Below are 23,554 nucleotides of genomic sequence, written 5' to 3'. Positions count from 1 at the left end.
TTGTATATTATACGCACTCAGAGCGCTAGAAACCAATAAATGTGTCCTTACAAAAAGTCGGGGGCAAACGCTAGCACACAAATCCAAAGCTCTCTGTTAAAGCGGCTCCTCTTGCGGCTCCACCAACTGCCGTCTCTTATGTAACCCACTCGGTTTCCTCAGCCCACCTGACTTTATTGGCTGATTTCTCTCTTTTCCACATTGGCACTTTCACCTGTATTACCACAACTTTCCAGTGCCGTTTTGATGATTTCCAATTCCCCTCCCCCATAAAGGAATGTTTTTCCCCGTCATTCTAAGCCGAAATTCATTCATTCAAATTTTCCCCAGAAGCGATAGCCTTGGCAAATGAAATGCATCTACAAGGCCTTCAAAGATAACTAAAGCCTCTTTAATAATCTTGACAGGCAACAGCCTGGCCAGAGGAGGAGAAACCAGATGATCCATGGTCTCCTCACATACGAGAAGCTTTAATAGTGTCATTGTCCTATATACCTCTGTTAAACAATTTCCTTCTCATTAATTAAACATACACTCCATCAATATGCCCTAGGAGTGCTCGTGCCTATCAGGTATTGCATTTGGCGCACGGGAGAAGATAAATGGTTGATATATTTCACCTCTCTGGACGCCATACATCAAAACGAGAAAGAAATTATCGCAGAAACAGAGAATAAACAGGAAATGTCACATCTTAAGGGTTCATTTATTCGGTTTACAGCAAATGCTGCCAAGAACACATGCATAATTCATGATTAAAACAAAAGGAATGAGTGAAAAACCGCACTGCTTTTGACTGATGCCTCTCCCATCCTCTGAACAGAGGCAGAATTAGTCAGCTCCTTGCTCACGCCTTCCCTCCCTGCGCTTGGTGAGATTTCTCCCTCGCTGCCACTGAGATCTCACCCTCCATTTTCTCTGCGTCTCCGCCACTCTCTCTGCATCCTCTCTCCCTCGGCCATGCACCAATACCAATAAAAACCTGTGCACTCACACGCACCCCCACACCCTGGACATGCAGACACACTGAAGGCACAGAACATGCATGTGGGCTCGTTCTCACACGATAGCCTGCTTCCTCCATTTTATACATTCAGAGCGACCCTTCCCCCACCCCTGCTGCCACTTACACACACACCTCACTTAATTACAGCTTCTGCTCCCTGGTTCTGTTTGAATATGAGGTTAAAATGTAGCTAAAACAGCCACAGACAAAAAGTGTGTATTATGCTTCACAAGATGCATCATCTCTCAATGAGCAACAAGAACAGTTGACTGGAAACGAATGAGAAACGCGTACACACACATCCAGAAAACAGCTACACCTTCACCTCACAGATCTAGAATCCATTACTTGCTGGATATTAGATTTGATCATGTGTTTTGCCTGGTCAGCAGTGTTGGCAGGACACTGCCTTCCTTGAATTAAATTGGCGGAGCTACATGCACTTGTTGCGTGGTCACAGCGGCCCTGTCAATCCTTGTCAGATGAGGGTTTAGATAAGGATGTACGTAGGGGATTGATGAAACCATAAAGAACTGATGGAGCAGTAAATACATGAAGATTAAACTAGTCTGAGAGAATCAATCTTGACGAGCATACTGGAAGATTACAGTACATGCAGTATGAAAGGATCAACACTGGATGAATCCCTTGGAAGAAACTATGCATCTTTTAGCAGCTACAGGGGAGCTTTCTGATTCTGCTCAATTTCAACCTAGCGAACACATATACACCGACTGCCTACTGCCTGCTGCCTACTCTCAATGCCCCCAGCGGCACAGAAACAGCATTTACCTGGTCGTACCACTCCCGGTTGGAACAGGTGCATTCGGGCCACCATCCTCCTTGCCCTCCTGAGTTGTTACCATTCACCTTGGGGCCGCCCTTGGATTGGCTCTTGGGGTTGGGGCCTCCAGGACCCCCAGCTGACATCATTTTCCCTTTACTTCTTCCCAATGTACCCCCTCCACCCATTCCCCCTCCTCCGCCCGAGGTTTGGGGCGGTAAGGTCTGGCCGCCTCCATAGCCAGCCGGGTATCCGTAGGGTTCGGGCTGCCACTCTCCATATGCCGGGGCATCCATCCTGCGCAGGGCGGCCATGCGGGTCACTTCATAGCATTCTGGGCACTTGCAGCAGTGGTGATGTTTGTGCATGCTGGCTAGTTCACGCGGTGCGTCGCTCTCTGTCTCTTTCTATCTCACTGCTGCTGCTGCTGCCTGCTCAGATCAAACGCAGCGCACAGTGCAGCTCGGCTCACGAAACGGCAGCGGGAATCTTCACGAGCCCTGTTATCCTCCTCTTTGTTCCTCCCGATCGAGAAATAGATGAGACGAGGAGGTAGCAACAGGGCAATGAAAAATAGAAAAAGCTTGGTGGTCTTCCTCCGGTCGATGTAAAAGGTTTGGAAATATAATAAAATATAGTGTGCACGATCTCGGAATCAGAGACCAGCCCCGATGGTCGAGTTCTCTTCTTGCTTCTGTTGGTTCACAGTGATATGTATATAAATTCATAGATATGTATATTCATTTGTTTATATATGCATATATTTACACACACACAAATACATATAAAAATATTGATATAAACAGACAAGCACAAATACAGTTATATACAGGTATATATGTATACATATATATTTCTATAAATATCGATATGCGTGTGTACAAATATATATATATAAACAATTTCTATATATATAAATGATATCCGTGATCAAATCTTCCTCTGTATGTCTCTGCTTGCCAGATTTCTTCCTTCTGCGTTTCCTCCTGTTTTGGGAAGCGTTTTCTTGCCTTATTTCTCTCACTCTTTTCCCAGCCTGCAGAGAGGAGCTGAGCACTGGATTGACTCTCAGCCTGCTTGCCCTAGATGTGGATTATACGGAGGGATGCAAGCAAGCGAGAGAGAGGGAGGGAGAGAGAGAGAGAGAAAGGGAGGGAGAGAGAGGGAGAGAGAGAGAGGGAGATGCGTAGCAGCATCCCTCCAGCACCTCAGCCCTGACAGCCACAGCCAATCAACTCACAGCACAGCCATCAGCAGCAGCACCAACACAGGACTGACTGCTTCAGTGACTGCTCTTAAAGGGCCAGCGCACCTGAAAATCAGCCAGCACACAGAGTCAGAAAGGAGACGCAGAGAGTGTGTTATTCAGCTCCACGGCTTCACTGTTAGAAAGACTAAAGACCTGCCTTGAGGGTCTATACTGGAGACGGTCTACATAAGGGGCTGATGGATGACCATGTTTGTAACTATTTTCCGATAAGATTAATTTGTTAATTTACTTTAGAATAAAATAAACCATACACTTTGAAAATTACAAACTAGCAATGAAAACATGTAAAATGCTTGAAGATAAACTCCAAGAATTACTGCACTACATCAAAGAATATTTGTCTTCAAAGAACAAAACATGAATGAAAATAACATTTGATATAATTATGCAGACCTATAGCTTTAAACTACTAGTTGTCTCATAGTTATGTTCTGTCAAAACACATTTGTATTCTTCATTGAATTTAGCCAAAATCTGGTAGTGTGGAATGATCTGAGAAAATCTGCTCCACTTTTTCCACATTTCTACAATATTTCCTGTTAGTTTTCTATCAACATCTTTTCATATATAATTGTTAACTCTTTCCCTGCTAACGCTTCCCAGCCAAACACAGAATTTTCTGTATTTCCGTGTTTTCACTGTTAAACACTCAGGACGCTATTATGTATAACCTGAAGTCCAAAAACGGCTGTAAAATGTCAGTCCAGAAAGTGATAATGGACTGTGCAAGAAATCTACTGCATCTTTTCTTTGATAATTGTACTGAATGATCCAGATGTACTATTTGAAAAAACACGATTTTCTCAGCTTTTTGCTTGAAATGTTGCACTTTCATGAAACATACTCAACTGCTGATAAAAAAATAATTATTAAAGATAAAATACAATTTATAAAGGCTATGTTCTTTGTTTTGGTGTATTGCATGTGTATAGATATTCATACAAAATATTTTGGGGACCATGACAAAAACGCTTGTGGGGCAAGAGTTAATTGTCTTTAATGCAGCCTACAGTTATTTGGTTGTTAATTTTAAAAGTAAAAATCGCTGGTTTAAAATATTTCATTTAAATCAGATATTAATAATATTAATACAATCAATTGTTCTTCAATTAGAATGTGTATTTACAATAAAGTAAGAAATAATCAATGTAGAAATTAACTGATCAAATTAACTACACCATTTCGAGAAAATTGCTAATTGAAATCCTTGGAATCTACAGAATCAGAGTCTTGAGTTGCACAATTTCTCGTTATTGTTATTTCTTTATGTCAAGACAAGACATTACTGAATTTACTGACTACTATTGTAGATGAAAATATGCATGCCTAAAGGCAATACTTCCACAGCACTAAAGAAATCCATGTTAATTTGATTACAAATGACCCTCCTATTGAGGGATTTGAAAAGATTACTTAAACTGAAATGGAGCAATTTTGTAGCTGAATCTAAACAGATGTTGGCCTGTTAGACTGTTGTACTATTACAAATATACTAGAGCATAAACATTAGAAACCAACTGAGTGTTTACTAATGCAACTATATGCATGCATGGACATTTGTGTATGTGTTGCTCTGTTTATGCATGTGTGAATTCACTTGTTTTTTTTGTGGCTGAGTCAGTTCTAATAGGCATAGCACGCTATTCTATTCCGACCCCACCAGGAGGCACAAACAGCAGGCTCAGCCACACTTAATTATATGCAACGGTAACTCACTTCATTACCACAATATAGTATACTATTCCGGCAAACTTTCAGATTTCCAGGAGGAAGGCCAATCGGAGATAAGAATGGTGCAAGTATCACACAGAAAAACTGCCAATCCCAATGGGGAGCGTACGAATGGTGCTTGGTGGCTGAAAAAAGGCAATGCAAGCATATTCATCACAGCACACATGACTGGCCACATGTTACGACCACCCTGTTCCCTCTGCTCCCCTTGTCTATACAGCACGTTCTCATATAGGATGCAGACCTCCATGGTCTCCACAGAGGAATTTTTAATGTAGCTGGCCAAGGATAAAGAAGAAAGTGGAAGGCAGGGAAGCAGAGCGTGCTTATATGCATGCATTTCATGCTTGCATTATGTCATGTGTTTGTGTCGGTATCTTCCAGAGTGTGAGTGCATGTGGGCGTTTCTAGTACCTCTAGGGAAAAATGCTGCTCCTTAAAGAATTACATAATATCAAATCTTTAAAAAAAAGACAGTCACAGCCAATCAATGGCAAAGTCTGTCAATATTAGCTGTATATCAGTACACACATGACAAAGGGTGATTACTGAGAAAAGAAAACAAGATGTTATTCAGATCAAGACATTGCACCACTTCCGCTGCCAAAAATGCTTATAGTTTAATGCATGTAAAGGGGCCATGTGTTCCAAGTAACATTTAATTGCCTCTTAAATGTCATCCAAGATGTTCTTGCTACAGTAATTACATATGCAAATGTAAATCCAGTGCAAAACCTTGTAGAAATGCTATAAATATTATTTGATTTAAAGCTGGTGCAAGATGTTTTAATATGGCTCAAATATGCTTATAAAACTGTATTCATTTCTATCTGCAGCCTTATTCTTTCTTGCAAATGACCACATAGAGAGAGACTGTGTGATGGGAGAGACAGATGCATCCTCCCAGGCTGAATGAAGAAAAGTACTACAGATGGATGGTTAAAAAAAAGAGACAGTTTAAGAAAGCACCTTCTATCTGCCTTACAGTTCTGACTGCTCTTTGACTAAGCAAAAAAATGGAGTATCCTTAGTTCATAAAATATATCTGCAGATATTATATATATTATTCTATACTGCACAGATACTCTGAGAGAATTCCTGGAGAATGAAAACCAACCTCTGACCCACTCTTGAGAAACTGGAAGAAAGCCTATTGTTGATTTATGAAATAACTGAGAATGGTTGTGATATGGTTTTACAAAGGTACAAATGTACTTCATGACACACAGCATATCTTATATCTGACAGCCTCATTGTCGGTTTCTGCATTCCCACATTACATAAACCCCCCAGCCGGCCTCACAACCCCCATATACTCTCTCACATCGAAGGTATCTTATAGAATATTTCTGGAATTACTGTGCATTCTCATAGCAGCCCATGTGACTGCACTCATGTCACCTGACAGGATGTATGTCCATATAAGGCAAGATGAGACACAGAGAGTCTTAAAGGGGCAGTAACATTCTTGAAGCTTTCCTTTGAATGAACCGCAGAGAATTGCTGTAGGTGCAGAGCAGCCTTTGAAATACTGTGATTATAGTCTATATTGAATAGGCAACATAAACACGATACAGTAATTACTAATGCATGACATAAATGCAAACACTATGCATTTTAAATTGCAATTAATGTGCTGCTGGAAGGCCAAGAGAGGGTTTTGGGTTTTTACCTAAACACTCATCGAGTCGTAGCTCTTCCACATTGATACAATAAACTAAAGTGCCTGTGAAGACTGTGACTCCTATTAATAGGCCTGGTGACAGAAAACAGCTGCTGCACCAAACACCGCACATCCAACTGACAGCGTAATGATAAGGGAAATGAGAGAAAGAGAGAGAGGGGAAAAGAAAGAAAGGGAATATGAGATGCTTGTGAAATGACTGGAGAACTGAGAGGTCTTGAAGAGAAGAGAGGGTTTGATAAGGGCCACGTACACTGCAAGAGTGACAGCCGCATTTAAATGCAAGGATGAATCCCTAAATTATTGTTCTCTGAGGCTACATTCACAGAACCAGTGTTTGGGATTGACAATAGTGTTGAATTGTCCTGTTCACACAATAGTAGGGGGGAGAATAATGTCTATATGAACAAATATGGACTATGTCCCCTAGATAGCCTTAATTAATAATGCCTATAATATCGTGAGATAAGGCTGCATGATTAGTTAAAACGAAAAAGGATTATCAAAAGCTTCAGTTTCATTAAATATATGCGCTTCATGTTTCAGAGTGAAGTGAGGCACTGTGTTCATTTACACGTGAGCAGCTTGTGATCAGGGGTCTCATTTATAAACGTTGCGTACACACAAAATACTTTGTTTTCATGTCGATATACATTAAATATTTCAATCGCAATTAAAAGAGATTAACACTGAAATTATGTAATTTTACAAACAACATAATTGCATAATTTCATTAACAATAAACAATTTCCCTTTGACGTGATATTTTTATTAAAGCGAGAAGTGCTATAGGTGCACAATAATTAATCTTTAAACTAAACTACAGACCACATGTTATGAGGAATATTTTAGCGAGAACAAATATCGATGATGCATACTTACTCCGATACTATGGCGGACACAGCTGGATTACTGTACAACCACAGCTGCAAGGAGGTGTTGATGTCGTGTAAAGTCATCTCTACTACATTATGAAAAATGTCACTATATTTGAAGGACATAACTAGGAGAAAATGGTAAGATATGCATGTTTCCTTTTTACAATACTTTGTCAGTGAAGCGTTGAATCAGACAATACTCTGAAATAAATATGTGTTTATCTATTTCCACTAAAATAGCTAAAATATGTTTATCTTATCAGCAAAACTGCATACATTTAAGAAAGTGAAAGTGACGTGGCATTCAGCCAAGTATGGTGACCCATACGAAGAATTCGTGCTCTGCATTTAACCCATCCAAAGTGCACACACACAGAGCAGTGATCACACACACTGTGAACACACACCCGGAGCAGTGCTTGGTGTCACGTGCATGGGAATTCGCATATAAATGATATGCAGATGAGGTTATGAATAGTAAAACAAGGCGTTGTAGGCTCCATATGGTGATTTTGCGGAGGAGATGAGGTGGAAATGCATGTACGCACAATCTTCCCCCACTGGAATTTATAAAGAGAGTTTTACGCAGGTTCTGGCGTGCGCATGGTTTTAGAAATCTGAAAAAGTTTGGCCGTGCGCAAAATCAAGCTTTTGTGCCTACGTAAAATTTTAGGATGAAATCTACGGAGAGTTTTATAAATGATACCCTGTTGTTTTCCCTGTTGTTCACCCCCTGGTGTTTTTAGCATCGCAGAGCAGCTCGGCTTACAGTAAATAATAATTTTACAGTAAATAAAATTAACACACATTTGGGAAAATAATATGCACCAACAATCTATCCAAATTTGTAATGATTAACGCTTAAAAACCTGTTGTCAATAAAATAAAAGAGTTAAGGGTTCCCAGAGGTTTTCCACTAAAATGAAAGTTCAGTAGTTTAATGATTGCAAATAGATACTGGTAGGCTACTGAAATTGTACAGTTGTACTATAAAATAAAATTATTATTATTATACTACAAATTGTTATTACCATATGATTAAAATTACTATATTACAGTTAGCGATTTCATGGTGTATGATATATGTGCTTAGTAAAAATTATTATTAGAATTATTATTATTATTGTTGTTGTGGTTGTTAGCAATAGTAGTTTTTTATAGTCATATTAACATATATCAAATCAAATTGGTGACAAAAACTGTGCAGAACAACAAAGAAGTGTAATTTTTTAAATCATAGTTTATATTAAAAAAAGTATCAGAAAAATCTTTATAAATTTTTTCCCCCAAAACCATTCAGCCCTATTGACAGTGACCAAAGTAAATAAAGATGGTGATATGAAAGAAAGTAAAGAATTATTATTAATTAAAAAAAACAACAGAGCAATTAATTACTTTGACAAATTTAACTTAACTGACAGTAAATTTCACTGCTGGTTATATATGTTCTATATAATTGTGTATGTGACAAATAAAAATCATTTTTTCAAAATAAATTTTTTTTTTTAGAATGTGCAGAGTGTGGTTTCAAATTTTGTTTAACTGAACTGTGTGTGTAAACTATTTTCAGTGCTCTGATGTGTCTTTAAATACATAATCATCAACTCTTTGTTTAAAGTGAATTTGGTCATAGACTGTGGTTGTCACTTGCCTAAATGAGCTGTATGTATAAAAAACAGAATTAAACTCTCAGAACAGGAGTGAAATCCGTATTTAGCTGCAGTGTGTACGTGGTGAGATGTTGTAGGTGTTGAGAAGAGAGATGAGTAAAAGAATCGTGCAAAAGCCTAGAGAGCAGAATAAACAGAAAAGAGCAAAAGTAAAATGTATGCAACCATGAGAAAGATATGACTAGACTGAAAATGACTCTGGGGGAGGGGAGGGGGGTAACTCAAAATGTTTGACTGGGAATGAAAAAGCCTGATCATAGAGAGGGTTCTGAATGCAGAGGGAGATTCCTTTGTGCTGCCAAATACATATTTTGCATTGTTAATTCTACATCGTCTCGCATTCATCCATCTCGAGCGTCGCATTTACACCCTGTCAGATGCGACACATACAATTTTGCCATGTTATGTGACTGAACGCATATGAGAGATGCAGAAAGATGCAACAGAGACAGGAAAACAGCGACAGAGAGAGCAGGAGCGAGAGAGGCAGCCAGTCTATAGGGATGCAAGTAGGGGGAGGAATTTGGTTTCCATGGCAACATGCGGAAGGCTGAGCTCTGGGTGTCCGTTCCAGCTCTAACTGCGTTGCACTGCACCGGCCCTCGCCTCGCCTCACTCCCCCCATCCTCCCCCACTCTCGTTCCCTCTGCAGCTCTCTCTTCATCCCTCCCTTCCACCTCATACCCCTCCTAATGTGTGGAAGACACGACACCACATTCAGCTCAGCATCAGCCAGCCCTGCTGTCAACAGAACGCTGTGCCTTGTGCTTTGATGTAGACAATGGAGGCTCTCTGTTCTCAACGTAGCGGTCCCACGCTCTTCAGCCACGTCCCGAGACCACACCCACACTGCCATCTCCATCTCACGCCCCCCGTCCCTCGCGCTAGATCTCCGCTCATCTGAAACGCCAACACCCGCAGGCAATGTGCCGCCACATGCCGCTGGGGGTGCTGTGATTGGGAGGACGTGAAAATGAGAGCTGCCATGATATAGTGTGACCGGATTGTAGTGCCTTCGTTCAGAGTATTTCTGAAAGACTGGCTGATGAAGAGCATCATCCTGGCTTATTTCTTTCAGTTTCAGCTACATTGCAGCCTAGCTACTATCTACATATATGAACACACAAATGAAGTGCAACCATCCACATGTATGCATTAATATGAACATCTCTAAATCAGCTTGTGGTGAAAAATTTAACAGTGGAAATGTGCTTTATGATTACATCATAATCATTTGTATCAAATTTCAAGACCTAGTACCCAACAATAAGAATTTATACAAAATTCATATTTACCATCCTGATATTTCAACTGCCCCAGAATGTTTTAATATGTTTAAAGTAATAAAGATTTAATTAAAGTACAAAAATAATGTAATAAGTTTTTAATTTACAATACTTCTGATGTTGTATTTTCTGCTATAAATTCAAACTCTGGAAAAAGATGCCATACAGTCATCTGTTTATAATTTTCCAACCCATTCTGGGTGATGTAAAACCTCAACTTTTATACAGCAAAATTCCCCACTACAATGTTCAGCATATCACACAAAACTACATTTTAAAGTTTCCAAGGCATAAAAACACATATGCATGATCAAAGAACCTATATACTGGCAGGTCGTGCACACAAAATTTGTTTTTGCATTCCACTGCAATGTCCAAAACACAATCACTAGTTCTGGGTGAACAGCCCATGAGGGAAAAAGCCTAGCATGCACTTTTATGAACTGTGCTTCAGATATAACCAAAATATCAATGACTGTTCTGATATTGATTTGCTGTGCTGTATATAATACTGAAACTTATTTCTTCAGACAGCATCTAAAAATTCAGTATTAACACAAAAGGCAGAAAACCACACTGATCCTAGGCCATTAGCACATACTTAATTTGTAAGCAGTGAGCACTGGCACTGAAATGAACTAGACATTCTACTTGACACAGTAACAAATCCCCAAGCCAAGAAAGATCTCATGACACATTTAAAAGCACCATTTCTGAATTCTTGATTTTTGAAAGAAAAATTAGGTTTTTAGCAGCCACTGACCTTTGGTGTCTCTATATGAGAGCGGCTTACCAGTCCAGCCACTCTCTCCACCTTCTGTGAGCTCCTCCTGCTGGTCACTCGCACCCGTGACACACCCTCTTCACCCGAGGTCTGCCAGTACAAATCACACAGATCAGAAAAAGCTAGTGGTTAGTATGCTGAATACATAGCAAAAATCATCATAAAATCTAAAAACTAATTCTATGGAAAATGTAAATGCTCTGATCTAATCCATATATATATATATATATATATATATATATATATATATATATATATATATATATATATATATATATATATATCTTATATTTATTTGGAGTTCCACAGGAAGATAATTTTCACTATGAACAACTGAACAACCTCTCCTGGGCTGTGGAATATTCCAGCATGGGCACTAAGATTTATTTGTTATGTGAACAGAAAGTATAAGACAAACAATACCATTTTCAAGGTGGTTTAGATGAACAGACATCTGTATTATAATAAAAGAGAAAACAAGTGCCAGCAAACACACACACACACACACACACGTGCATTAAAACACTATCCACAACTATAACATCTAACATCTATGACAACTTTTTCATATATCGCACTTTAGTCCAAAATAAACACAACCAAGGCTTGATTAGATTAGTTCCTACCTGTTTCTCATAACGTATGGCGCACTCACAGGCCACAGGCAGCAGAGGGCAGCCTTTGGAAAAGGCCATGACAGCAAAAGGAACAAAGACTCTCTCACTTTCCCTTCCCAAATGCTAACAAACTCAACTCTAGAATGTTCTTTTAGGATTCGTCCCATTCTAAAACTCTCATAACAGTGTGTGTTCATATAAACAAACACACAGAGGCATGCAGGGTTGCAGCAGTAGGCCAGGCCACACCCATTTAAGAAAAAAAAAATAGAAAAGAAAACAAATAAAGTCATATCTACAATCACAAAAAAAAACTGCCTTCAGGCAACATTCCACAAAGCACAATGCAACTTTACCGTTTTTATCATTGCCTTCATTGGACCACCATGAAATGATTGGAAAAATAGTTGCTGCCAAGCCCCAGGTTTGCCGTCATATTATCACTGGCTCAGCTTCGAGATCGACACTGCAGCAGAGAACATGCCGGAGTGCTGCAGTCTCAAACCCAGAGAGGAACATGGAGGCGCTGCTGGTGTCCAGTGCCATTGAATCACTGCTGACACATGACATACTGCTCGCTTTATACACTGAGGCTGGATTATGTACTGCTTGATACATTTAAATAAACATTTTTAACCAACATTCCCAGATATAAAACAGATACCAAATTACATAACACTGTTTTGTTATCAACTGTAACTGTAGCTAATATAAAACACAAAGGGGAGACCGACTGCCCCTTGCTGTTTTACACAAAGGCTTTATAATGATTGGGCTGTAAATTATTCCAGAGTCTTTTTTTCTTCCTTCTGCACCAAATCGGGGAATTTGCAGACTCATTTCATTTAACGTCTCTCAGGTGACCGCACGCTATGAATGCTAATGAAGCCTGAGCCGGACATTCACTCAGATCTAGCTTTGCTCGCTCTCAGAGAACTACACACACGGATTCAGACCGAGGCCTGTGATGGTCTCCTCTCCACCACACATCACATAGTGACCCCTGCAGTATTTTTGTGGAACATGTGTCACATTAAGATGTCGCTTCTGGAAATTGCCAGTTGGGGATTTGAAATGGAGAAGATTATGCTCACAGAGACTGTCCGAATGTCCACTCTTCATTTGTTTCATTAATGTGTTTAGCGTCAATCAAGACTGCATAAATATCAATCACTGCTGGGTTTTTACCAGAACATCTACCATAAGAATTTTACCTCCACACATATATACGTTTTTGAATACTGCACTGTAATAAATTAACAAAATCATAGAATTTAAATGATATATTTTAATAACTATTTAATAACTCAAAAGCATGTATTAACATTATATATCAAACGTCTAGTTCTTCCATAAAATCATTGTGTCTCCAAGTATGCAAAAAACAATGTGGATAACCAAATTTTACCCTGAAAATCTTGCCTGATTTTCTATGAGTACTCACTGAAACCCATCAGCTTATAAGAAGCTATAGGAAATTGCTTTATTCCTTGTTGAAAACAGTTTAAACAAGCATTCTTGATTTTTCTGGGGTCCTTGGACAGTTGGAGTGTCTTGAGTTTGCAAAGCTGTTTGCAATAAAAAAAAACTAAAAATTAATTTACATTTACATTTATTAATTTAGCAGACTCTTTTATCCAAAGAGACTTACAATTTGGGAACACATCAAGCGATTGATCTTAAAGAGGCAGTGTTTTCTCATACCAAGTTACAAGCATTGTTCAAATAAGTACAAGCTAGACAAAGAAAAATGAAAGAAAATATAATTTAGTTTTTTGTTTGTCAGATAGTGATGAAAGAGGTGAGAGATTTAATAATTCCACAGAACTTCCCACAGAATCTCCCTGATTTCAGATTTTCTGTAACCATTGAGATGACGGGAAACTTCATCCTATAACATTTTAAAAACATCAGTCATAAGGGACTTCTTTACTGGACGAACAGACACTATTTTAGTCAAACCCGAGTGTATGCTTGTGTGAACCCTCAGAGAGACCACAGAGTGATCCTCCCTCGCCGCAGTTGCTTTTAACAAATTCCACACAGAAGTTGAGGTTATTTTCTGTACTCTCCCTATAAATACTTTGCATAGTCACATGATTGCAGACACTTGTAACGAAAGGTCCTGGTGACATCATCGACACCCACCGAGGAGCACTTGGTGTTATCACTGCAGTGCTTTCTAGATATGACTAATGTTCTGTAGTGTCTGTAACTTCCACATGCTCTCTCTTTCATTCTTTCATTCCTTCCCTCTTTTTTTCTATTTTTTGTCAAGCACTTCTCTGTAATCTTCCCTCCACTATGTTTTTTCTAAACCTTTGTCTGTGCTAATCGCTGTTGTGAAAAGTACTAGGGACAGATATAAACACACCGCAAAAGTATCATAAATATGCTCAATAGGATTCATCTACTAAATTTCTGAAACCATATGACAGCTTTGTGCAAATAGCAGGTCAAATTTAAGATATTCACTGATAATCTTCCCTTCTGTGTGCTGTTAATTGCTTCACCTGTCAGTGAGCTAAACTTGAGAACCAGATCGGTCAGATTCATGGAAGATAACAAAGATATAAGGGTTTGGAAAACATAAGGGTGAGTAAAATATAGCTGCCCTTTCTCTAGAGCTCTTACCTCCCATGTGTCCACAGAGATGCTGTCTTTAACTCCATTTTGTGCTGCATTCATTTGCAGGGTAACCTCGTAGCATTCCTGAATATCTGGGAATAATGGAATAGCGATGTCATTGAGGGAATAAATAATAATAATTTAAATAATGCAGGTATTTATGCTGAAATATGTAACACCTCTGCTACATTTTTAGATAAATAACAAAGAAAAAGCATATGAAATAGAAAATATATAGTATAAATGAGGCTGGCCTTCCAGCATTTATGCTACCAAGAGAAAAATAAAACATCCATGCTAAAGGACTATTTCACCCAAAAATTACATTTCCCACTTACAATTGTCATTTACTCACTTTTAAGTTGTTACAACCCTGTATGCCTTACTTTATTGAGTGAAACGTTTGAAGGAATATTTTATCAGAATATCCAAATGAATGAATGTGGAAGGAAACCCCAAAAATCCCAAAAAGACCGAAAATATAATAAATCATCATAAAAGTATCATAAATGTACTTCATGCCTGTGTCTTAAAATAGATTTGTTTCACTGAATTCACTGAAATCTGGCTTTAAACATTTGTTTAACATCCATGGACACGATTTGCCTGCTATGGCAAAGAGCAGCTTGAACATACTATAAATATCTCATTTTGTGCTTCACAGAATAACGTGAGTCATATGCTTTTGAGAAATATGTATTTAGCCTCTAAAGGTATGCAAAGATTGTTAAAAAAAACAAATAAGAAAAAATAAGAGGACTTTGCATTCAAATTACAAAACATTTGGGGTGAAATTAATATGATGCAAGAGAAATAAATATATATGTTTTCAATACTTTGGGGTTTTCTTGCAAAACTTATCCACTACCATGAGGAGCCTTGCATTCTTGAGCAAAACATTTGCGTTCCCCAAGAAACTTTAAAACGCAAAAGTTTTGCTAGTGAATGCAAAAGCATTGAAATGCAATTTTTATATTAACATGTCCCCTTACGAGTTCCAAAGACATGAGAATTAGTATATTATGCCAGAATTTTCATTTCTTGAGCACCATCAATAGATTAATAAAAAAAAGCAAAGGTGCAAAGTCTTCACATGCCAACTGAACAAGGTCAAGAAAGACCAATGTCAACCTTCGGCTCAACTTGAGCATCGTTCCCACTATTGTGGGATATCTATTAATATCATCCAGCGGCCACATCCCAAATTCCTGTCCATACTGGGTTTAGAGAGCCGGAGCAATCATATTCACTTAGAGATGCTTTTAACGTGACTCATTCGTGACAGCGCAGAGCCTGCAAACATTAGCAGAGGTAACAGTGGCTCTGGTGTTGAGGGTCAAGCACAAAGCTGTGAGCTGTTTACACTTGTGCAAATTGGAACAATTGGAATAGCATGTTAAAATCATCAGTGCACACTAGAGCAGAGCTGTGGGATTATAAGTATTCACATGAAATTAGTACATGAGAAGTTTGCTTGGACCACTGGAATAAAACAAGGGGTGTTAAAGTGGTAAACTGTTGAGCTTTTCTGAAGGTACAAGCATTTGACAAAAAAATCCTCGAAGTGGTTGTCCCCCTTTTTTCTCAAATGTCTATTTACAGTGCAGTCACATTTACCACTGCTCAGAGATATTGAGAAGAATTCCAATTATTTTAATAGGAACCCATGTGATCTTGAGTTACCCACACAAATTGCACTTGTCTTCAAACTGGTCAAGCGAATTCGCTCACTGACCAACAGAAAACTGCTGGGTTTGAAAGTAAGTTCTGTAACAATGAACAGTGGACCTGTTTAACAACAAAGTCTTCCCAAAATGTAACTTATCTGACTGCAACTTGCATGTACAGTATAAGCCCCCATATTTTCATACCTCATTCTAAAATCGCTTTCAGAATTTGTTTGTCCATTGCAGCTCTTTCCAGCTTTAACTGCTCCGACTGACTGTTAATTCCAGTCTTAAACTGTGGAGGCACTTGTTTGTTTGTGTGTTAAAAACAGACCGTCAGTTCATCATTGACTTTTTCTGTAGGTTTATATCTCTTCACCAGTAGGTGACAACAAGTTTTTGTGAGAGACTTAATAATATAATTTACTATTTGCATAGTTTACCATGTTAGCTTACAGTTTACCATGCTTAATTTGCTTTATTTACCATTTAAAAGCACTGATTACTGTGCGAAATAAATGACACTCCTAAGTGAGTGAATCATTCCCTCAGCCGTTTCAATTATATATTGATTTATTCAAAACTGTGTGTTGCACAGAAACAAACTTGCAAAAAATGGACGAAGTATCTCAAAATATTGTGTAACAATCATTCTGGTGGTCTAAATATCAGCATGGCTGCAATTCTTTAAACAACAGCATTCTTGCTTGTGTTCATTTCTATGTATTTAATAATTACATAGGCCTATTTTAATAACTTCTGACGGTTACATCAAAGATTGGGATGTTTCTGGTCTCTTAATGGGACTGCTACTGTCCTGGTCATATCCCCAAACCACCTCTTCCCTCCTTCCAACAAGACTGATTTGTTTCTTTACTCCACCCTTTCTTCCTCTCTATCCGTCTTACCTCATTACCTCTCAGGTCACTAACTGCCGTGGCCTGTGGTCCCCAACAGAGGGACGACCAGCTGATGAGAATGGAGGGAGACAATACTGCTGATGTCACCCACACTCCCACACTGGCCCACAGCCTGCACTAATAACATAATGAGATGCCTGTTACCTCGCTGTGCCTTTGAAGCATAATGCACTCTCGGCCCCCTTTGCACTGGAAGAAACGAGCTAGTCTTTTTTAAGACTGAAGAAGAAAGAGCTCGAGAGAAAAGCAACTCTTTTTTTGGACAGATAAGCATTGCACTCAGACTAGCGGTGCATGCGGACCGTGTACGTGTGTGTGTTTCGTGGGGAGGGGTTGGGGTTCTGTTAGGGGCAGTAATGGAGTCCCACTGGGGTGCAGCGGGAAAGACAGTAGAAGAATGGGGCTATGTGACTCATCACGGCTGTGTCTGTGTGAGCCTGTGTGAGTGGGAGGAGAACAGTGTGTGGGAAGCAGTTTCATCGCCTGGCTGGTCAGAGCCAGATGAGAAATAGAGGTAGCGGAAAAAAGAAAGAGAGCGACGGGGAAAGTAAACTAAAGCATCGAGTCTTCCACTAAATGCTGTATGATTATAAAACATGCAGGTGTGGGATGAATGGAAATGCATAAGTGTGTCAGACAGAAACACCTCCTCGTTTAGTAAAGCTGTCCTGAATGTCTTTGAAGATGTGTGAGTATGAATTATGTCTTCATCGAGGAGACCTTTCCCCTCAAATGCATTATTGAGTGAAATATAGCAGGCAACATCAATGATTATTCATGTCTAAGGCTACTTGCTGTCATGGATATAACAGATTGTGTGTGCACTCACATTTTTACAGCTGAATGCTAAAAATCGGTTCTGCAAAACCGACAAAGTATTTCAGACAAAGTCCTGGTGAAATTATACTTTTTTTTTCCTCCAAAAATAAAAAAAAGCGTTTCAGCAGAATGTTCCCAGAGTCAAGTAAATCCTAAAAGACCACATAAATTCCTGGCCACTGAACAAAAAACACAAAGTCCTTTTGCTTAACTACACGGAATCGTTTTTACACAACTGCTCTCGTCTTCAATTGGTTCACCTCATTTCAATGTCAATATTAAGTTAACACATATTTGATTTGTTGAAAACTGACTTTTTACATGTTTAAAACCACCCTGAACCAGTTTCCCACAATATACTGATTCTAAACTATATTTCATAGTTTAAAACATTACTTTACAGTTCATTCATATTATATAATAAATTAATCTTCATTTACAAAACATTTCACAGTACAAACTACATGTATTATCCTGTGTATTCAATATAATTCTCACCTCTTTTCCTCTGTAAGTACCTTGTAAAACTATTATGAGTGACCCAGCTATAACATCTTTTTACATTTTTAAATATACTGTTTTTAAGCAAACAGATCCTCAACAGACTTAGTCTACCGTTCTAAAATTTGCTATAGTTATGCTATTTGCTACTGGTGCTATAGTCTTTGATTAAAAAATGCAGCGTTAATGAGAATCAAAAAAAAAAATTATACAAGGAGAAAGTGAAGTAGGCCGACTTGTTATAGTATATATATATATATATAAATACTGAAACTGTCTAGAAGGAACTAAAACATTATAACACAAAAAGAAACTCTATAGTGAGTACTGAGAAAGTAAGTACTGAGGAATTATGGACTGTCTGTTTCCCCCAGCAAATAATAATAGCCCTGCCTTGATATTGGGTCATATTTGGGCACAGTCTGTGTGATCCCTATTCTGTTTGTGTGTTTGGAAACAAAGGGATGAGTGTGCAGTTAGGAAAACCTTTGTTCGAAATTGTGCAATCATGCAGACAACCAAACAAGCCCACGGTCGAATCTTCCTCCCTCCCACAGTGCATCACAGAACTGAATTGTTCCAAGCCTCATTGTATCCCCAATATATTTGATGCTCACTTTTTCTTTGATGCCACATAAAACAAAGGGCTTTCAACTTAGAGTCTAAGAACACTTCAATTATGTGAATGAGATGATAATGATAATGACTGAGGATTAAACATCATGTATAAACGCATGATATTTGGTCACTTAAAACCCCAATATTAAAGCTGTATTAAACTATAATCATGCAAATCAAAATATAATATAAAAATACTATAATATTTCATATGAAATAATATAATATATTCTGACAATACATTCTTACTCTTCCTCATTTTTGCTAGAATTCATACTGTATTCCCTTTTTTAACTCTGGCCAACACCCAAGAGGCTGGAGAGACGATTGAAACCACATGTTGCTCTGAGCTCAGCCTCACATGACCCCTCTCCCCAGTACCTGAGACAGAGAATGGGCCGCCCTGCACAAAGCACTACTCTCTTCACTTTGGCCAAGAGCTGTTTGTTTATCAATCTACCAACATGTTATCCCACATTCCCGCTAATGATCCAGCCTCTTTCTGGAATGTGTGGAATCCTTATCCTCTTACAGTGCTATGCCAGTTTCGAGCTGAGACGCTCAAGAGTGATTTAAAGCCTGATAAATTAGAGTATTTGCAACATCTGTTTGGCTGCTGTAGTCAAACAGCTTTATTAGAGGCACAGGAAAGTATATATATATATCTTAATGCCAGCAGCAGGAGCAATTTTTGTTTTCGAAAATTATAATAATTTACCCCTAAATCACAAAGCTTACCACTATGAAAAAATAAACAGGAAGATTTAAGATTTAAGACAATTGCTGTAAAACCAGAGGAATCACAACAAAAGGTAAAATCTCCTAAACAGAATCCAAATGATTTTCGACTAAAAAAGGAAACAACTTTCTTTTAAAAAAGTGGGGGGTCAGTAATGTAATTTAAGAAATGAATAATTTTATAAAGCACGGATGCGTTAATTTGTTCAAAAATGGCAGCTTTTAACAATATATTTCTCTTTCTTATAAATGCTGCTCTTCAAAGATTGAAATCACAGTTTCAAAAAATATTAAACGACATAATTGTTTCGAACATAGTAAAAAATAGGAATATTTTGAGCAGAAATTCAGTATATTTTAATTATTTCTGTAGGATTGTGGGACCCTGAACACTGGAGTAATTACTGCAAAAAAAAAAAAAAAAAAGCTTAGCATCATAGGAATAAATTGCATTTTAAAATTTATTTAAATAAAAAAAAAAAACAGCTATTTTAAATGGTAATATTCCACAGTATCATGATTTTTACTTCATTTGAGAGTAGTTCCTGTGATCAAGATCAAAAAATTACATTTACTTATATTACTTATAGCCTTTAATTGTTTTTAATTATATAAACTTGACATACTTTATATATTTACAGGTATAAATAAAATAGACTTCAAACAATAGACAATAAATGTCATTTTCTATGCCTTTTTAGAATGACCAGCACATGCACAACATATCATGCCCAGTATCATATGAGAAAACCCATGAGTTGAGATCAGGGGAAACCTGTCCCTCTCCTGACTACAGTCCTATAGCAACACAGCCCCATGGCTTGATCACGGCCCCTGTGGTACTGCTCTTCTGCATCACAGCAACAGCAGCAGGCAGGCCTCATTAAAGCCTAGACCTGGTCATTAAGATAACCACTCAACCATTTCATAATGGGACTAATTTGTTTCCTTTGCAGGAAAAAAACTAAAAATATGTTAGGAAACCTCTTATTTTTGTTAGATGCATCTGACATGACAGTGATACCTATAGTTACTTGTGTTTTCTTATTCTGGCTGTTGTGAGACATCATTAAAATGTGACAGAGCACATCCACAGTACTGATGAATCAGCTGGGGTTGTGAAAGTCTGACTTATTGTGTAACTTGAGAACAGTGCCGCAAACTTCGGCAAACATTCGGAAAGTCTCAGATACATGCAAAAATCAAGCCATGATTAGAGACAGCAGTGAGCAGTGATTTCAGTCTAAAACAGACAACCTTTTGTTTTTATTCTGAAAGAACCTATTCATGTGGCTTAATCTAATAAATCAAAACTAGGATAATGGAAATGAGTGCAAAAGATGAGCAATGTGTCGGATTTCTCTAGTACTAAATAAGTAACACGTATAACTCATACTTTGCAAGGCAGCAATGTTAGTTTATCTGGTGAAATATTATATCCTAAAGCCATTTTTAATGTAAAAAGGACATTGAGGCAGCTGGTCCATGGACAGAAAACAAAATGTACCATTTAAAAAAATATCAGCAGTGTTTAGTTAAGCTGAACAAACTGTAACATGGCTTCTTGGAACATTTAGCTGAGTGTAGAATGCACTCAAGTGGTACAGCCCTAAATAATGACAGTTAATCATTATATGTTTTGAGAGCCAAACACAGAAACAAACCTCACCCAGCAGAGCCTGAAAAAGATGACTGCCAAAGATGGAAGAGACCTTCTCCACGCTGGTCTTCAGGGCCTGCTCTTCTGGACTGGTCAGACTTGCCTGGTACTCTTTCAGTAGCCCAACTGCTCTTTTGGTATCTGAAATAAAAGAAAAGACAGGCATTTCTATTTCAGTACAAGTCCTACTCATTTGAAGGCCTTTTCTCCATTACCTACATACGCTTTCTGACAGTCTGAAGACATTTTTAGATGCATGTCTAATTCTGTAAAGGCTCTGCGCTATGCTACATAGATGCTTGAAATCTGACATTACTTGCCTATAATTACAAGAACCCCTAGAAAGGGTGTGCAGCCAGATGTTCAACTCAACTAGGGCTGTCTAACAACAATTTTTCAGCAAGCAGATAAAAATAAATGAATGATTGGTCTTGCGTAACAGCCTGTGTTATTTGATGGGTTACTCCTATGGAATAAAAGAGACCATATGGCAAACAAAAAAACAACAACAACAAAATTAGACACCTGAGTAATACTTAAAATGCATTGGATAACAAGTGACGCTACAATTGAGTTATTTTTGTTTTTCAGTTAACCAGTTAATAGTCATGTTCACACAGGTGTCCTGGAAGAGTAATCACAGGTTTAGTTCAACATATTAACTATGAGCTTGAAAATGTATCTGTTGTACCCTTACGAAAGGAAAATATATTTACCAATATATTTCTTAAAATATATTGTAATATATTATGTTCCCCTTTTATTTTCTAATATTTGATATATTTGAATACATTTAATAATATATTGATGATACATATATTATATAATATATTGCAAAATATACAAATGATTGCCGCTTTCAATATATTGCAATATATTGGAAAAAATAAATATATATAAGAATATATGCCTAATATATTACATGATATTTTCCAATATACTGCAATATATTTTTGTTTCATAAGGGTATCCAATAAGCAATACAACAGCAATAACAACGCGAGTGAGGTTTATTTAAACATTTGTTGTTAAAAGTTTTCATTTAAAATCCTTATAATTCCTTTAAATGAAATAATGCTTCGATAGCACAGTGGTATTTACAGATTTTTAAGCATTTTTTTTTAGGGTTGTGTTTCTTTCAGGTAATGGTAAGGGAAGAAGAGATAGGGCAAAGGTAAAGCTTGTAGGAGTTTCCACATCATAGATTGTGATGGGTTAAACAGAGCCAGTGTGTCGCCTTTGCTACACTTGACATTCACTGAGCTTCTGTAAAGAATAGCGGTTTTATTAAAAGTTACATAATCTCACTTCAGACTAATGCTTCCTGTTTCCCTTGGGGTTTCCAAAAGATTCCTACGTGAAAATACACATATATCGAAACTGAAAAATAAAACGTTAAAAACAATTAAATCACTGCTACATCTTGTTTACAAGATATCGTCTTCTTATAACGACTGAAGCTGAACTGTTTAAACGGAACTTACCATATTTATGTACCATGTTGTGAAGACTGAAAAGAGATCCTGTAAATCCAGTCGCAACCTTTCGACTAGTTCTCCAAATAAATAATAACGCTATAAAATCCTTTTGGGGTCAGCTGTAACTTTCAAGTTAACTCCGACCAGACTGTCAAAAGTTTTGCCGTAGTTTTTCCATTCACAGTGACGGTATTGCTTCTTTTGGGAAGTTCTAGTAACGTTATTTAAAGACGGAATAGTGTAACTCCAGTTGGCAGCAGATGCTCGTTGTGGAAGCAGTGAGAGTGTGAGGAGGATTCCCGTTATCTGCCTTCGGCTCCAGCTTTGGGAAGTTTTGAGGGGAACCAAGTAAAACTGGAGGGCGGTCTGCAGTAACAGGGTCTTACTCATCCAAATAAACGATAACAAGGCTTATTAATGGGCTTGTCTTCATAGACATAGAGCTTTATAGTATGACGGCGAAGGGTAATCATATGTGATGTATTAGCAAAGAGAAAGGAAGGGAAATAAGGGGTTGCAAATTATCACAATAATTAGACCTGAAATATTTTTCGTTAGTCTAGCGGAAAGCACCAGAGAAGGATGATGCAAGTTTGACCATGGAAATTATTATTACGAAGTAGATCGTGCCACCTACTGGAGAAACGGTGAAGGGGTCTGTAGAAACCAATTAACCTTTTATAGCAATAATGATTGTGATATAATGAGGGGAAAACACATGATATTCGTTACTAGCTTGTTAGGGGTAGTTTTTTTCTCAGTGTTTTTTCTTTTTATTCGATGTCGCTCTATCAACGCTTTGGGCAAATGAAAAT

General features: G+C 38.0%; 1 protein-coding gene across 17 annotated transcripts in view; it reads right to left on the bottom strand.

The window, feature by feature from the left end:
• The window catches only part of LOC113113944 (disks large homolog 3-like), an 81,947-nt gene extending 58,832 nt beyond the window's left edge, over positions 1-23,115 (bottom strand). For 4 of the 17 annotated variants that reach the window (XM_026280524.1, XM_026280526.1, XM_026280540.1 and 1 more), the window contains exon 1: positions 1,799-2,583. In XM_026280524.1, the coding sequence (XP_026136309.1) occupies positions 1,799-2,158 (360 nt within the window). In that variant the 5' untranslated portion in view covers positions 2,159-2,583. Of the gene's footprint in view, positions 1-1,798; positions 2,585-11,072; positions 11,184-11,719; positions 12,020-12,066; positions 12,264-14,344; positions 14,431-21,265; positions 21,403-22,745 lie in introns of those variants that run through there. The other 13 variants (XM_026280527.1, XM_026280534.1, XM_026280541.1 and 10 more) reach the window with 9 other exon arrangements.
• Between the last annotated feature and the right edge of the window lie 439 nt (positions 23,116-23,554).

The sequence above is a fragment of the Carassius auratus genome, chromosome 14 (genome assembly GCF_003368295.1).
Source record: "Carassius auratus strain Wakin chromosome 14, ASM336829v1, whole genome shotgun sequence".
NCBI lineage: Eukaryota > Metazoa > Chordata > Actinopteri > Cypriniformes > Cyprinidae > Carassius > Carassius auratus.
The sequence above is the reverse complement of the archived record's forward strand: the minus strand, read 5'-3'. Positions and strand labels throughout refer to the sequence as shown.